Source organism: Hirundo rustica, chromosome 10 (genome assembly GCF_015227805.2).
Source record: "Hirundo rustica isolate bHirRus1 chromosome 10, bHirRus1.pri.v3, whole genome shotgun sequence".
Lineage (NCBI taxonomy): Eukaryota > Metazoa > Chordata > Aves > Passeriformes > Hirundinidae > Hirundo > Hirundo rustica.
The window spans coordinates 3772380-3790406 of NC_053459.1; the positions used below are offsets into that span (position 1 = coordinate 3772380).

Below are 18027 nucleotides of genomic sequence, written 5' to 3' on the forward strand. Positions count from 1 at the left end.
TGCACCTTGCGTATTCTCCTTTTCTTTAGGAGGCAGCTTTAACAAAAGTGTTAATTGCAGGCCAGCTAATGCTGCACTGTTTCCAGGCTCCAGCAGAGGAAGTTCAAACCGTGAATCAGTCTACTGTTTTCAGATCAATAATTCGTGAAAAATGACTAATGCTGCCCATGCAGTGTGCCGTGGTGCAGCGGGGCAGGGCTGCTGGTGGTCACAGAGCGCAGAATGAGCAGCCCTCTCTCCGTGGGGCTGAGCCCCTCCTGCCCAGCCTGGCTCTGGAGGGGATTTTAAGAACAAAATCCCAGCAATTGTTTCCTTGGGGCTGCCTGGAGGCAGTGCCACATGCAGAATGCGCTGCAGCTTGGGCTTCTTGGTGCTGGCAGGGCCTGAGATCAGCTGCTGTTCACTGCACACCCTTTGATGGATTTGTTGCATAGAGCTTTTAGTAATGCCTTGATTTCCCAGGAAATGATGTGTTTCAGACAGAAGCCAGGCAGCTCGTTACTCCTGCCAGCTGGTAGGGGGGTGGGTGTGTGCATATAGATATTTGGTGTTTAATAATTGAAACTGGATGTATCAAGGTTGGCAGCATGTCTTTCAGCGCTAAAGTCAGCGGATTGTTAGAGGGAAATGGGATCTTTTCTTGTGCCAAGGACAATTTTTTCTCCCCCAGCTAATCTTGGTGTCTGCAGCTGCTGTGTCAATATCTCCTCTTGAAAGGCAGGGAATGAACTTCTGAACATCTGTAACAGCTACATTAAGTGGTGTGGTTTATTGCAGAATTATGGATGATGAAGGCTGGGTTGCTAAACTGTAAATCAATCAAAGCATTTTGATGATATCCTAGATCATGAGAAAGAGACTTGTGCAGGAAGAGACAGTGATTTATTGCACCAACTGGTAAGACATTCAGCCCCAGTCATTTTTATTTATCATTACTTTGAAAAGATTTCAACCCTTCATTAAAGGACATTACAAAAAATCTGTAATGATGATGAAGTTTTGCTGTAATGAAAATTGACGCTCCTGATCTGTGATTTCTGGTGATAGGAAAGTGAAGAATAAGGAACTTAAGATACACAAACTTCACACTAAATTAGTTGAACGATTGCCTTTGTTTAATTGTCTTTTACGAGCAAATGAAGGGAGCTTTTTCCTTTTCATCCTTAAATCTGTTCCCTTGAAAGCATCTCACACTATCTGTAGTTTTGAACCATGAAACCCGGGATTTTGAATGCTTTAGCAAGTCATCCATTTCCGAAGCATTAGCAACACAGATGGGATTTATTTCAATCTCTGCATATGATTCTTTGATCTGGAGTTTACTTAAGTGCATTCCAGTGCAATTAATTAGGAAAACAGTATAAGACAGTGGCAACTCCAAGTGATCTTAAAAGTAAAAGTGACTGTTTAGTTGCTCTGCTTTCTTGAGGATTTTCTTTAGCTGCTATTCCTGAGCAAGGGAGAGCCAGTTAATTGAGGAGAGCGAGCTTTGGTACTCTTTGTCAGCCACTAGTGTGACTATTCACAAGAAAAGAAGGCATGTGGGAACCTCCCCCAGCGGTGATTTCAAGAAGGAGCTGGGTAAATGGAATTAGGAGCCGCTGCTGTGGGGTGTGTGGCAGGGTGCAGCTCACGCTGATCGCTTTGCAGGGCAGCAGTTGTTCCTTTTCCTGCAGCGCTGTGTGGTTTGCAGAGCTCCTTGGAATCCAGGCCTTGCACTGGACCTGCTCTCAGGGACGGGTTCTGCTGCTGTTTGTGTTTTCCTCCTTGGAATGTCTTGTTTCTGGATGAAAGTTCCAGTGTTTACTTGTATGTTCAGGGCATGTCAGTCCAGTTTAAAACTCCTCTGCATCTCGGTTCTGTTTCCAGAGTCTTCCTAGTCAGATCAATAAAAGTGGCCGTCCATCAGTTTTGATTGGAACAGGATTTTGATCAATGAGCAGCTCAGGGGCGCTGTGTTGCAGCTGCAGCTGCCTGACACAAACATTGCCTCCCTTTGCTGAGGAATTCAATTGTCCTGCATAAGCGATCAATATCTGCTCCTCTGACTACTCTTGCTCCCTTAATCTTCCTCCATAGTTTCTTTATAATTTAATCCTCTTCAAGGAGCCGTATTTCCTGTCCATCATGCTGTTACATTTTCCTGGAAACTTTTTTGAATCTCACAGCCAGTGGAGCTCCTGTGATTCACAAGAGAAGCTGACCTGCAGTTCAAACGAAAATGCAAATTCTAGCCTATCTGCTTTATTTACAGCTGTTTCAAATAAATATCTTTCCACATTGCATCGTTACTTCGGCTTTGTCTTTGCTCTCTCTCAGCTTGCTTCTGGTTTTCTTTTTTCTGTTCGGCAATATTCTGCGTCCTGAAGTGTGCGGGCATCAGATGCAGAAATAATGCTTTATTAGTTAAAGTATTCACTTGTTTTATTCATTGCACACATCTTGACACCTGGGAAGGCTGAATCCCTGAATTCTCTCTCTTCCCAGCACAAAGCATGAAGCTGCACAGATTTCTGTGCAGACCCAGTGCAGCTCAGCCCCAGTGATGCAGTGGAAAGCTCCCTGACTTGGCAGCCTGCACTGGCAGTGTGTTAAGGGAAAAGCACTTATTCCCCAGAGCTGGAATGAGGCTCCAAATGCTTTCCACTTATCTTGTGGTGAGGTGAAAACTGCTATCCTCTGCTACATGTCCAGTGGACACTGATCTCTGACACAGAGATGAAAAGTTCAGTGGCTCACTGCAAGTGTGTCGTTACTCTTCAGGGATTGATGTGTTACTTGCTTGGTTCTAATGTGGCCACAGACAGAAAGATGCCCAAAAAAAAAGGGATATAGAACCCTTCTAGCACATATTTTATAGTAAATATGGGTGTAATGTGTTACTATGTTTTATAGTGCCAAAATCAATGTAACTGAAAGCCTCTGTGATAGAACCAGTACGTGAAGGGAGTGAAAACTTTTCTTTTAGAGAATGGCCATGTTTTTTCCCTCCTGAAACTTCCTACCTTGCTGCCAGCAGGGGCGACAGTAGAAGCAAAGGAATGCAAAGAATAAGCACAGGTTGCAGTCCACCTTTCTGCCATCTGTTCCCTGCCAGCACTGATGTAATCCCTCTGGCACTGAACCTTCCCTCTGCCATCTGTCAGCATTCCAATGTGCTATTGATTAGGGGCTTTGCTGAGGTCACTTAGGAATCACAACAAGCCTCCCGAAACTCGGGAAAGGCACTCAATCAAAGGAACTTGATTTGTGGCTTGCTGTCATTTTTGGTGCCTTGCTTCACTAGAAGACAGCAGTCAACGCTTCCCAAGCTCCTCACATGAGGAAAGTTATGATGGCAAAAGAAAGCGCTTGTTTATAAACGGGGCAAGTAACATAAGCTTTTAATGGCTCCTAGAGGAGCCCAAGGCTCCAGAGGGCTCTGGAATGCCTTTCTCTCCACCCCCTTTTGCTCCCCTCACCCTGACCCCCACGTTTTTTTCCAAGCCTTTGTCCAATTTTCATCATATCTGTCATTTTGAAAAATGAGCTGGCGGTTCACTCCTAAGGTTCATAGTGTGCCATGCATCTTTTTTTAGATTAACTTGTTTGCAAAGAGACAGTTCAACAGGAAATTCTTGTGCTTACACAGCAGTGCAATTTTCATGAAAAGCAGAGATGTTGTTAAAACTCATTATCTGTGTCTATTCTGCTAATTGGATATAAAAAAGTCATGAGACAGGAGGATGATAGGACCACACTTGCTTCCTGGGTAAAAGCCTATTATTGTTATACATTGCTAACAAATCTGAGCGGGAGCTGAGCATGTAACAGTGCAGGGTGAACACAGCGAGTGCCAGCATTGCACAACACTGAGATCCGAGGTAAAAGTGCACCTCATTTCATTTATGGAGATAGATGGAGATAGTGGTCCTGAAAGTGTTTCATTTCTGATGGTTTCAGAGAAATGGATGCCCAGCCAGAGCTGCCTTGGTGCTCCATTTGATTCCAGACATAAAATGCTCCCTTGCATTAGCATACGTATCGATAATCCCGTATTGTATCATACATATTCCATCCTGTATCACTCTGCCATTCCCAACTTGGGTGTCAAAGCTCCATGTGCCTTCCCAACTTTGTGACAATCCAGGTCTCACCCCTCTTGGGGCTGACTTTAATCCTTTGTGCCTCCACTCCAGCTCTGCTGCCTTTGCCAGTGTATTTCAGGAGGGATATCTGTTACAGGAACACACACAACAATACTATTCCAACCATTGCTTTGCAGACCTGCCTTTCTTTGTTGGTCAGCTTTAAACAGAGACACATCCCACTGTGCTGCAGTGTGCAGACACAGGGCACTGCTGCTCCTACAGATCCCAGAACCAAGGCTGTCCTGCTGCAGTGTGGCTGCATCAAGCACACAGATTGACCTTTTCCCAGGTTTCATGTCTTCAGGTCTCTTCATCACCAGCCTGGAGAAGGCCTTGCAGTTGTGTTTGACCGTCTCTGGTGTTTTTAAGCCATGACTCAGTGGCTTGTGAACATCAAAAGGGAGCTTTTGTTTAAGATTTCTGAGTGGATGGAGGGGTGGGTGTTTCTCACCTTGATAAGCCTGAGCTCTGCTTGCTCTTTAGTCTCCTTTTTTGCTGTCAGACTCTGTCATGCCTGCACACAGCCGTGGTGTTTGGTGCACACAGATGCAACCCACAGGAGCTCTGCTCTCCGGGCAGGCTCTGCAGTGGGATCATCACACTACAATGACAGGCTGCAGCACCAGGACTGCAAACCATTCCAAATTGTCCACATTTTATGAAATACGTGGCTGAAAAGAGAGAAATGTTGCTCCTCTCATCTGCCTCAAGCTCCTGGAGCAGCCTGAGCGTTGCTTCATGGCTCTGAATTTGCCCATGGTGAAATCAGCCCCCAGGGTGATTCTCTGAGTGAGGATGTGGAGGGTGAGCAGAGCCTGTGTGAGGGGTGGCTGCTGCTACATTTCCAAATGTCCTCTCTTAAACACAGCCAAGAGTCCCAAGAGCAGAGAGCATCAGGCAAAACAAACACAATTATGCAAAACAAACCTGGTTCCCAAAGCCAGCACTGCCAGCCCCTCCTTTCCTGGCAAAGGAAATCCCCGCTCTAGGTGTTTACCCAGACTTCTTGGCTTTGGGGGTTTTGTGTTGCAATCTTTATTTAAACATAGAGGACAGAAAAGACGTTTGTTTTGTTTGTTTGTTTGGGGTTTTCTTTCTGTTTCTATGACTTTTAAAGGACTGAAGAGTTTATTGTGTGTGAAATGCAGGAAGAGTCTAAATGAACAACAGATGAGGGGAAATAGACTGAGGAAAATTAGGGCTATTTGCTACCAAAGGAAGTAATCATTGTACGTATATTAAATTCCAATCTCTAACTGAGAATGTGCTTGTTATGCAAGAAATCTGACTGTAGAGGAAAACAGGGAAATACGTGGAGTCTTTGCAAGGTTGGGCTTTAAAAGTGGTGAGTATGGGTTTGGTGAATAAGCCAGGAGACAGCTTCTACTGAGGTGTGGTGGCTGGAGAGTCAGCCAGAGTTTCCCTCGCTAGCAGAGGGTTATTCTCTGTGCAGAAGGGGGAAGCTGTTCTCCATACACCTGCTGTTTATAGGGAACATTTATAACGACAATATAAATTCTTCAAGGACTTGCATCTGCCACGTTCTCAGCTCATCCATCGTGACTCACCTTTACTTATCGCTTACCTGGGGGTCCTTGCTGGGCCTGCCCCTTGAGGATACACAGCTCATTTTCAGTCAGAGAACCCTTACCTGGCGTCTCAGTGCTCCCTGCCAAGCGAGGGTTTAGCTGGTGGCAGTGGGGTGCTGAGTGCTCTGGCTCTGCTCTCCTTGGTCCCTGCAGACTAACAGCAGGGCAAGGTGCACGAGAGCATTTCACTGCTGGGAGGCAAAATCCGTGGTTGTTTCAGTGGTAAACTATTTACAGTGAGAGCCACTATAAATGGAACAAGGACCCTCGCCAGGGATTTGTGGAGTGTGCAATACATAGGCTTGACTTACAAGGATGCCTTAAATCAGCCACAAATTTGACATTACTGCATCTTTAAACAAAACACAGTGTTCCTCGTTACTGCAAGATGGCAGACCCCCTGCTCAGTTAGTTCAGCAAAGATACAGAATGATTTTTTTTTTTTAATTTTTATTTTTATTTTTATTAGCAGTAGAAAAATTGTAGCCTGGGGGAACGTTGCTTTGACAGATTGAGGTTATATGGCTGCAGCTGACCTATGCAGCTTCCTTCCCCTTCCCCCTCCTGGCAGGCAGATGAAGCATTTATGATTGCAAGTGGCTAGCTGTGTTTTGTTCTTTATCTGATGGAAGGCCACCACAGTAGTCAAAAAGGACTTGTTAAGTATTATGATTTTCCAGTGAGGAATGCTTGAAACCTCAGTAAAGAACCTGTAAAAATTAAAAATTAAAAAAAAAAAAAAAAAAAAATTGCTATGTGGGAGGAAGCATTTAAGCACAGGAAAGAATAGGGAATTGCACAGTCAAATAAGCAGTTCTTGGCAGAATTTAGAGAGCAGCAGCAGTAAGAAAGATGCACTGGCATGTAGAAAAGAGTGGAAATGAACTGAAGAGAAACGATAGCATCATATTTAGAATCTGTCACTTTATCAGAATTATCTTGACTGGTTATTAGGAAAAGAGAAGGAATTGAGTTTTTAGAGGAAGAAGGGTTTCATTTCCCCTTCATTAGCTGAGGAACCTGCTGACAGGAATTAAGACAGAACATTGCTAAATGGCAGCTTCAGCCACGCAAGAAAGGGTTATTTTTAACCCCGAGCTGCTCAGTGACTGCATTTGCAGCATGGCCCTGCTCAAAAGAAACCACAAAACTCTGCTGGCAAAACTAAAGCTGCTTTGTGCTGCTGTGTGAGAATGGGAAGGAGAGGTCTGGGTGGGAATCCTGTAGGGCAGTGGTGCCTCTGACGCCTGTGTCATGAAAATATGCCTGCAGTTAACTATTGTCCTCTGACCTCGATCCATGCTGAAACAGCGGCTTTGCATAATCATGCAAGGAGACGGCTCCTGCTCCAAAAGATGTTATGTTTTGAATTTCCACAACAGACAAAGGAGACATTGTCAGCCCTTCACACACGGGAAACAGAGGCAGGGAGAGAGAGGTTTGTCCGGGGCAAGCAGGCTCGTTTTGACGGAATGGGCACTTAAAGTGAAGTTTCCTGAATTCATTTGTGTGTTATGACCACAAGATTGGCCTTCCTTTCTAATACTGGATTTTGTTCTTCCTGAAACTTCAGTTCAGGTACAGGGTTGTTGATCAAAAACATTATTTTTATTCTGTTCTGTTTAATAAATATGCTGGGGGTTCCTTCCTTGGAAGCTTGCATGCAGGTCCGAGTTGCAACTCTGCAAACGCCTCTGAGAGCTTCAGGTGAATTTTCATGTTGGGACTGCCAGAAGCAGTAATGCAAGACAGAGGTGTGACTTTGTCTTCTGCTTGTCTTTGTGCCCTTGGGGATCACAGCACCATGGGTGTGTAGAAGGGGAGCCTCCAAGAGCAGTAACGCTGTTCTGCTCAGCTTCGTGTGGGAAGAAAAATCCTCCTCCAACGTCCATTTGTCTTGCTCAGGCTTGTTAAGTCCAGAAAGGCCAGTGAGATGTGACACCACATGACCAAACTGCAGCTGCTTGGGCTTTTTATGAGGCAGTATTGAGTGGAACCATCTGGGCTAGGAGAAGACCACAACTTCTGTAATGAGCCTTTAGGAACACCAAGGTGGCGTGGCTGTCTGGGACACCACGCTGAATGAAGGGCACTCACAGCTGTGTGGGGTTTATGGGTTTATTTTATCTCTGATAACTAAAAAAAATAAGTGCTAGTCATGTGGTTCCTCATAAATTTCAAGCCACTGTTGATGAGTGGCATTGCCTGTGCTCTCAGCCTTGCTGGAACAGAGATCCCCCAGCTTTCTGACTGCTCATGGACGGTGCTTTACAGTTACCTCATTTTTCTCTAAACTTAAAGGCAAGCCCAAGTCATACTTCAAGGACAGAAACTTGAGTATGTTTAGTGCCTTGGGTGAACACCTGCACAGTCATCCCTCTAATATCCCAGTGGCTCATCTCTCTGGCTCCTGAGGTCTCAGTCTCTTGAAAGGTGTACTGCTCACTTGCCCAGGGGCTGAGGAAATCTGCTCCTTGGAAACTAATACCTTCCTAGAAAGCTAAAACACAAATTTGGGAAAATAATTTTCACTTTGTCAGTGGTGCATCTCAACTTAGGCAGTTAAAACTATTCTTTTGCTTTAAAGTCTCTGTTCAGTTTTGTTTGGTTGGTTTTGTTTCTGTATTCTTATTATTTATGCCCCATTGGGGCAGCTTCCTGAAGTACTTCCAGGGGCCTGGTTCCAGTTTCCAAAGATAAATCTGATTTCTGTGTTAGGAGGTGAGCCCCTTCCTTCAAGCACTTTTCTGTGTGACAGACCTGGAAAGGGGCAAATTGGATTCAGTAGAATTTCAAAAACTGTAACCTACTTTCCTGTGGCTTTCTATTAATTGAAATGAATCTTTGAGAAGGATCACTCATGGTAAAATATTTACCAGGGTATTACATCAACTAAGGTAATAGCTCTTACAGTGCAGGTGTGAAGAAAGAAGCTCCTTAAAGTTTTTCCAATCCATGTCCTGTTCAATGTCTCTGTTTCAATAGACTCCAGAAGCTTTGCATGATTATTTATTAATCTGATTTACCAACAGTCTTCTGAAGTTTAAACAGAGGCAGAGAGAGAAGCTAAGCTGGATTTGGGCTTGCAGGAATCAGATTCATTCCAACTCTGACGGTTGTATTTGACTTTATGCACATGATTTAATATTAGTGGTTCCCCTGTCTGCCAAATGCAGATACTAATTCTTCCTTTTTTTCCCTGTGCACACTTATGTAGGTGGCATGTTTGGACAGGAATCAGCTCCTCCTTTGTCTGTGGATGCCTCACACACAAAGGAATCCCTCATCTCAGGGATCAGGGAGAAGCAACCTTCTAGCTGCTTCTGTAGCCACAAAATAATAAATGGCTTCGACCTGCTCAGTGAAAAATGCAACCTTTGGATTACATTGGTGAAAATAAAAAGTCCACTGCAGTTCACAAGTCAAAAACTGCTGATAGTGTTTAGCACCAATGTCTGTCATTGAACATCTGGCATTCATCACTGCTTTCCTTTTCCTTAAAATGCTGCTGTATTTTATCCCATCTGCTGGAGGTTTCTTAGCTCAGTCTGTACAAATTGCAGCTGCCTCTCAGTCAGGGCAGTGGAATCACTACAGGCTGCAAGGTAAAGGAAGGAAAAAGAGCTGGGCTGAAGGAAAGTGTCTGCTCCCCTTTTCCTCCCCTCTCCCTGCACACAGACAGTACTGGGCAGTATTACTAGACATCAAGATACTCCTGCTGTTGAAGAGAGAGGGAATAGTTTCCAGAAATAACAGATGTCTGTACCAGCCCTAGTTACAAAGGTAGAAAGCAGGAGAGGAACTGGACCTGGAGTGGAAAGACCAAAATTGACTGCTTTGGAGCAGCCCTTCAGCAAGTTTATGATGAATTAGGAATGCAAACGTTACTTAATACGAGACTTCCTGGGCAATGGCTTTCATGTATTATTTTAAAATTAAATTGCCCTTATTGCAGAAATTTAAGTTCCTACTAGGAAGAATAATACTGAAGGTGCTAGGAGAACACGAGTGGGTTAAAATTAGCCGAAACAGAATACTTTTACTATTTTTTTCCTCAAAAAACTCTTCACTGCCATCTCAATGGCCACTCCATTCAGCATTCCTGAACTGTGGCAATGAGCCCTAGCAGCATTCTGAAGATGCATTTCTGATGGGGACATGAATCCTCCAGCACCCCTGTGTGAAGCACTTCCAGCTGCATGTGTGTGTTCCCTGCCGAGGCCAGGTGCTTCGTGGGTGCACCGTGTCACACAGCCCCATGCCCTGCAAGAACATGCCAGCTTTAGGAACAAGAGAAGATACTTCCTTCTCCTAGAAACACAATGACACCTCAATCCCACGCTGCTGGCAGTTAGGGAAGAAAAGGCCCATTTCCCTCTGTGTGGAGAGGGCTGTTGCAGGCTGCCATCTCTGTCAATCCCAGAACTTTATGGGCTGAAGGCACAGGGTCTCTGTTAGAGACAGCTGTCATGTTTTCAGTTCTAGGGACAGCTTGTATTGTTGGGGACTTCATTATACTTAGAACAGCAAGAATGCCTCGTGTCATCATGCGTGTTCTTCCTGGCTGCCTCAGTTTTCCCTTCTATTTAGTCTGGTGTCAAAAGTGTGTCTGAAGTTTGTTTGATTTAATACCAGGTTGACTGAAACAGGAATAAATTATTGCTGGTTGTCAGCTCAGCCTCCTCCTCCTGCAAAGCATGTTGCATTCCTGATTTCCCATTGTTTTTCATTTATGTTCCTGTGGTTTTATCCTGCTACTCACTGCAGACTCCCAGATTTCAGCTTGGCAGCCAAATCAATCAAGCAGTGGGTGTCCTGGTCAGTATCTGCATGGAGTGGAAGTGACAGGCCCAGCTCACAGACAGAGGGGCTGCTGGGCTGTCCTTCAGAGCAGGTCCTGGCTGGCACGGCGGGCACACAGTGCCTGGAGGGAAAGGCCAGGCACTGCCAGGAGCCACAGCTGCTCTCTGAGGTCAATAGACGGGTTCAGTCCTGGGGATTTGTTCTGACTTTGTGGTCTGTTGCTGGGATCAGACATCCTGGTGAAGGCACTGCTACTTGGCAAGGCTAAAATGAGAGAGAGGAACACGGGTCTAACGCTGCACAAACTGCTTTGCATGAGATATTGCAAGGAAAAAAATAACCCCCGAGTACAGCGGAATGGATGATGCGGTGTTGATTTTGTCTCTTTTTTTTGCTGTCTGCCCTAGATCTCTGCTTGCCTAGCATCTGTCCTGTTACCAGCAGAATATTTATTCTGTTTTCTATTCTCCTTGTAGAAAATTTTACTACATCACACTGCTGAGAGACCCCGTATCTCGTTACCTCAGCGAATGGCGTCACGTCCAACGAGGAGCTACTTGGAAGACCTCCTTGCACATGTGTGACGGCAGGACACCGACTCCTGAAGAGCTGCCCTCGTGCTACGAGGGCACAGACTGGTCGGGCTGCACGCTGCAGGAGTTCATGGACTGCCCGTACAATTTGGCCAACAACCGCCAAGTGAGGATGTTGGCCGACTTGAGCTTGGTGGGCTGCTACAATATGTCCTTCATCCCGGAGAACAAGCGAGCGCAGATCCTGCTGGAGAGCGCCAAAAAAAACCTCAAGGACATGGCCTTCTTCGGCCTGACAGAGTTCCAGAGAAAGACTCAGTACCTGTTTGAGAGGACTTTTAACCTGAAGTTCATCCGGCCCTTCATGCAGTACAACAGCACGCGGGCGGGCGGGGTGGAGGTGGACAACGACACCATCCGCAGGATCGAGGAGCTCAATGACTTGGACATGCAGCTCTATGACTATGCAAAGGACCTCTTCCAACAGCGCTACCAGTACAAACGGCAGCTGGAGAGGATGGAGCAGAGGATAAAGAACCGGGAGGAGAGGCTCCTTCACCGGTCCAACGAAGCGCTTCCCAAGGAAGAGACCGAGGAGCAAGGACGCTTGCCCACTGAGGACTACATGAGCCATATCATAGAGAAGTGGTAGCCTAGGCAGACTTTTATATTGATGACGTTCTAGGGTTTCCATATAAGAGGTCGTGGAAGTAAAATTGCAAAAAAAAAAAAAAAAAACCCCACAAAAAAAACTAAAAAAAAAAAAAAAAAAAACCACCTGACAAAAAATATTTTATTTAAAAACAAGTCTGTAAAACAGAAGATAGATTGCTTCCTTAAGCATAGGGTCTTTTTACTGTTTCTTACAAGACCGATGAGATTCTTAAAAAAACCAATAAATTCATAAAAATAAAAAAAGGGTCAGCATTCTAATGCAGAGATAAAAAAATGCACAAATGCAGTTACCCACTCGTAAGGCCAGATACAGAAGAATGTTTCTTATCCTCACAATTGTAACACAAATGGCAGAAGTAGGATTTTTAAAAATCTGTTTATCCCCTGAGCGTAATGATCTAAAGATGCATAATTTAAAAACGAGGAAACAGAGGTTTTCTTTTGTGGGGGAGGTGGGATGGAAATTGCATTGTTTGTCAGTAACTGTTGATGGTGACTAAGTTGAGGATGGGCCATCCTGTCAGGCTGGGATCTGAGCACACAGACAGTCACAGCATTTCAGCTGCGAGAAAGTAGAACACCACGAGCACCGTAAAGAAAAAAAGAGAAGAAAACCAGTCAGAGGATGAGAAACATTAAAGCGAATTGACTATGGCCTGGGAAATGTACTTAGCACAGTGGTTCTGATTCATTGCACTGGTATCACATATGCATACGCAGCTTCATCACAAAAATAATTGGGAATTCTTACACAAAACTCCCAGATTTGTTTCCCAGACAGGTCCCAAAAGAAGATAAAAGCCAACCATGGACTCAAACCTGCACTCACATGTTCTCCTGCCAGCTTACACCACTACCACGCAAGCCACCATCAGTGTTGTGTGTTAACAGCACACAAAAACCTTATCCTACGTACTACCAAAAAAAAAAAAAAAAAAAAAGAAAAGAAAAGAAAAAAAAAAAGGAAGAAAAATTTGAATGGTCCTTCATAAATCCGCACAAAATTCAGGCCCTGCAAATGATAGGTCATTGATGGCAATGTGGCGAGGGGGTGATTTTGTTTTGTTTGTTGCTCTGTGAAATTGTGACCCAGAATAAGCATACAGACGTACTCTAGCTGTATTATTTCAGTTATTTTTACTTGCTTTTATCAAGAGGTAATGGGCATTAGCCTGCTTCCAGTGAAGTCACTAGAACTGATTTAAGTGGGAACAGGATGGGGCTCTCTTCCAGAGCTGTGAAAATTTCTGACTATGGGTCTGAATTAATTATGAGACAGTGCACATTGTCTTTTGGCAGGGTGCCTGTCCTGCGGCCCTTACTTTAAATGAACAAGCTGTGTTCATAAAAGTGGAAAGGGGAATCATGGATAATGTTTTTCTAGTCTCAGACCACTCTCAAAGCAGAACTCTTTCTCTTTCAATGCTGTTTTTTAGGGCCTCATGTAAGTTTAATCCTCCAGTGTGGGGACGGTCTAACCAGGTTCTGCTTACTGACTTGTGAGTCACAGAACAACAATGACTTCTCTAATTCCTCTTCCCACTCGCCAAATTAAAATATGGCTTATTTTTTTGCTGTTGCAAGCACTTCTTTGTTTGGCTGGAAGCAGGGAAATGAAGTCGTTTTTGCCTGCTTCGTTTCTCCCTCCGTTATTACTCAGCCTGTAAGACCTGAACCAGCTCTTGTTTAGGGTAAACTCTGAACCAAATGGAGTATGATTTGATTTTCAAAGGCCATGTTAACTGCAAATCAAATATGGCATTGAAACCATTGGAGGAGAGGCAGAGAGCTGATGCACTCAACTTTAGCATGTCATTTTTTCAGCATCCCTTTCCCATCACACAAATCCACTGATGTGCCGCTTGGTTTGTATTTTAATTCTTTCTCTGCCTCTCTGCACTGTTTCCAGCGGTTTCAAGTTTAGACTGAGTTTTGCAAAGGAGGGGCTTCTTTGTTCTCCTGTGCACACCCTGGGGGCTACACCTTGCTTTTGGAGACACTCCCGAAGAGCAAAGACAACTAAAAACTTGAGAAGAGAAATTACAAAGAGCACTTAGGGCTCAAATACAATTCTGTTACAGCCCTGAGCCAAAGTCCACTGGAGTCAGAGGATGTCCTTCCTGTTGATTTCAGGTGGATTTTGGTCAGGTGTGCATCCTGCTGCTGCAAAGTGCACAGCACACGCCTGTCTGCAGGCACAGCGTGATTTTGTCACCCACACATTTGGCTGGCACCAGTATGTGCTGGTGCTCTCCATGTCTTTAAGGCTGTGTCAGTGCTTCTGCCACGGAATGGCTGCTCTTCCCAGAAATGTGTAGCATTTCCTCCTGGATGAAAATTGGGAAGCAGTGTTTGATGGTTGGCTTGGGGGCAGAGAAGGAATTACAAGTGCGTTTGCTCATCTCTGAATTCCAAAACTGGGAGAAGCTCTGTCTGCTAGGTGCCAGCACTTTCACGTTTTGCTGTAACTAAAGAAAACATCTGTATTTTAAAAATGCAGCTTTACAGGCTGTTTGCCCACAAAACCAGCACACCAGATATAAAACGCAACAGTTGTATGTGCACAGTTTCCACTTTTCCCCACAAGCTTTCCAGGGGGTGTTTGTCCTGTGCCATGGATCCATAACGCACAAGTGGTTCCTGCAGCTAATCCCTGTTTGCGTCGCACTGCTGGGACTGTGTGTGATTCACACCAGAATTGTGATTAGGCTCTGTCTGCCTGAGCTGTTCCTGTGTTGCAGGCTCTGAGTAACCAGCTGGATGTTAATAAATCTGTCTGCAGGGTTGTCTAAATCAGAAGCAGCCTCTGACCTTAGAAGCATGCCAGTAAAAGACCTTGTTCCAACATTTTCTTTGTAATGTATTGCAGTAACAAGCAGAAGAAATGAAATTATATTGAAAACTGTCTTTGGTTCACAGTTTCATTTCAGCCACAAAAGGAGGGCTGTCCTCACTTAGTGGTGAGGCAGAAGTTTCTAGATTTAAATCCTGCACCCAGGAAACGCCTCAGTTTTTCCACCTCTGCACTGGGAGTAACAAATTTATGGACTCTAAAAGGGTGCTCCAAGGTATGGAAAGTGTAGGGCACTTTGGAACAGATTCTGAGTAATGGAAGTGAACAGAATCACCCAAAAGCCATCCCTCGCCCCGGCTGCTGTGCTGGTCTGCTTCTGGCTGTAAGCCATGTGTTAATTTATTTGAAGTGCTGTGTACCAGAACATGGGTTGCAGGACATACCTGGCACTGTCTTCTTCCTTTAGTGGCTGCGAGGGAACTTTTTTAACATAATGTGAATGTAGTTTTTGGTGATTTCTACGTACCACACTTTGAAGTGGTACTATTTCTTTTCTTTTTAGGACTGATATTTTGATGCTACAATAACATGAAAAGTGTGTGCGTAGTTTTAAAATGATTGGAGAGCAACAGCTTTAAGGCACTCTGGCAGAAAGTAGTGGCCAGATAGTAGATTCTTGTTCCGTATCTGCCCCTTCCTTCCAAAATGTTTTTCCTGTGACTTCCAGACACACCAAGACCTTCTTCAGTTCATGAAGTATTTTTTCAGGGGATCTGTCAGTGCATCATGATCCAGGTCAGGTTAGGAGATTGGACTTGTCTCTTAGGGACTTGGTGACTTCTTAGGGTAAGAAGTTGCTTTTAGTCACCTAAACAGTGTAAACATCACTGCTTGGTGGGTGTTGTTGCTGAAGAAAACATTTTCTTGCTGGTTTGTCTCATCCTAGTTAGCTCTGTCAAAGGAATTTGCTTTCCAGACAGTCGGGTGCCACCTTGTACCCTATCCAGGTCACAAAATGCAGGATTGGCTGGTAAGGTTGACAGCCCAGGCTGTACAGGATTTTAAAAAAAAAAAAAAAAAAAAAAAAAAAAAAAAACATATAAAAAAGAAAGTCAGAAAAGGATTAGTGTGAATTTCTGGCTTGTCTGGATTTGCCCAACATTTTGGAATAGAGGAGGAGCACTTCAGTTGAAGTTTTTGCACCCCACAGTCCCTTACTTGCTTACAAAACCGGGATGACAATGAAAGCAGCATGAGAAAGATTCCTGTAAGGTTTTGAGTCCTCTCTCCCAGGGCTGTCCTGTTGGAGCAAGAAAGAGCAGTGCAGTTGCTGAGAGTGTGACCAAGGCAGGACAATTAGGAGGTTTTCCCTCTGAGCCCATCGAGTCACTTCACAGCGGGCAGTGGACAGCTGTAGAAGGTGATGACAAGAGCACAGGGCCCGACTGAGCTTCATATCTTGGGCTTAAAAGCATCTCCAGTGTCTTACTGGTGTTCAGAGCTCCCCAGAGCCCCCCCTATCCCACAGACTTTGCCAGCCATCACAAGAAAGGGGCACTGCAGGAGTTCACCCCCCAAACTGTGCTTAAGGCTGTATTCCCAGAGCTATGGCTCGGCATGCAGCTGACCCTGCTGGATTCAAATCGCAGGGCTGGCTGTGTTCTCTCCTCATTCTTGTTTTCACTTGCACTACCGCTAGCAGATGGTGTTCCAGGGGCAGAGTGAGCAGGGGATTGGCTGCCTGATCAGGAGAATTCCAAGCCCCTAGAGCACAGGTGAGTAGTAGCAGCTCAGGTGAGCCAGGGCACACAGCCCCAGCTGTCCACGGCTGTTTGTTTTAACCCAGCCACAAGAATTTGCCCAGGTGAACGCAGCCCTGATGAGCACATGGGTGTTAAAGCCTGCGTTGTCCCAGCTCTGTAATTCTTAGCCGTGCAGGCTGAAAAAAAAAACCAAGATTTTCGAATGAGTCTCTATCTCCTCAGAGCCCCACAATGCCCCCTCCCTGTTCAGCTCCCCCAGGTGTCAATTCTGGAAACTGGATTGAGAGAGTTGTAGTATAATGAATGATTTTGTATTCAAAAGGTTTACTGAGCATGATTTGTTTTGTACATATTGGAATATGATTTAACTTATTTTTTATTGCCCCTCTTAATTTTTTTTTCCATAAGAAGACAAAATCCCCATCCTCTCTCAATGTGAAGTTCCTCTGTGTTTATGTGTAGTCTGCCAGTCAAAAATGCAACAGGCAGAGGATTTCTCACCGTCCCTACAGCTATCTGATTTTGGTTTTCATTGTCATTTCTATTCATCTGGGACTTTGCTTATGTTGTCTCTTCTTTCCTCTCTGCTGCACAGTTTGCACAGGGCAGGAAAAGGACAATGCAGGCAGGGTTTTCTTTTTCTTCCTCTCCCCTTTCCTGTGTGCTTTACTTACTGAGGAACTCAGTTCCTGGAGGAGTCGTGTGACTGAGGGTAAAAAAATACAACTGTCCCCCCGCCTGCCTTCCATCGTCCATTCTGTAGATCAGACAGATTCAGCTTCTCTGAAATTGATTGTGGCTGGACTCATTCCACTGGGCTGAATGTGTATGGTTTGCACTTTCCCCCCACACTTCAGGAACTTAAAAACAACAAAAAATAAAAGGCAACTGTTTAACTTGAGCCGAGTAACACTTAAAGCTTTATATATTTATTTATAGCATCTTACAAAAAGTGTTAAAAGGGTTTGTTTTTTTTTCTTCCACAAGAAAAATAAAATTTTAAAAAATCATCTAATTGTTTTTTGTCTAGATCAAGGATGAATGTTAGCAGATGAAATAAACCCTAAAACTGAGCATCTCTTGTGTGTGTTGTCCTTGCATTGGCCTTTGGATGCTGTTTCAGTGTAATGTGTCTTGCCTGTTTATTACAGAGAGATAAAGCTGCCAGTGCAGTTGATGGAGAGTTTTTGTTTTCTGCTACAAAAACAGACTCCTGGACAAGAAATACTCGAGCAGAAACTGCAGTCTGTTCTTTCCTACTGTTACATTCGAGCCAACATTGCACAAAGCCCTTAAACCTCATGGAACCTGTCACCTTCTAAAAATTACCTCTGATACTGTTCAGTCTTCTTAGTTTTCTTTTTCAGAGTTACTCCACTGAACACATTTGCAGGCAATAAATAGAGGTTGTCACACCAAATGTTACAGAATAATTAACAGGAATTTTTGTTTGTTTGTTTCATGCTCGGAAGTACTTTGTTGTGTGAAAACTTTCTACAGTTACTGAACTGAGCCACGTGCCTGTTCTGCATGGTGAGAGTGAGCTGGGGTAAGAGGGTGGTACAAGAATGGTGGTACAAGAATGGTGGTACAGGAATGGTCATACAGGAATGGTGGTACAGGAATGATCGTACAGGAATGGTTGTACAGGAATGATCATACAGGAATGGTCATATAGGAATGGTTGTACAGGAATGGTGGTACAGGAATGGTTGTACAGGAATGGTTGTACAGGAATGG

General features: G+C 44.5%; 1 protein-coding gene across 1 annotated transcript in view; it reads left to right on the top strand.

Moving 5' to 3' along the window:
* The window catches only part of HS6ST1 (heparan sulfate 6-O-sulfotransferase 1), a 187364-nt gene extending 170003 nt beyond the window's left edge, over positions 1 to 17361 (top strand). The window contains exon 2 of the mRNA XM_040074158.2: positions 10999 to 17361. Coding sequence (XP_039930092.1) covers positions 10999 to 11707 — 709 coding nt within the window. The 3' untranslated portion in view covers positions 11708 to 17361. The remainder of the gene's footprint in view (positions 1 to 10998) is intronic.
* The last annotated feature ends 666 nt before the right edge of the window (positions 17362 to 18027 follow it).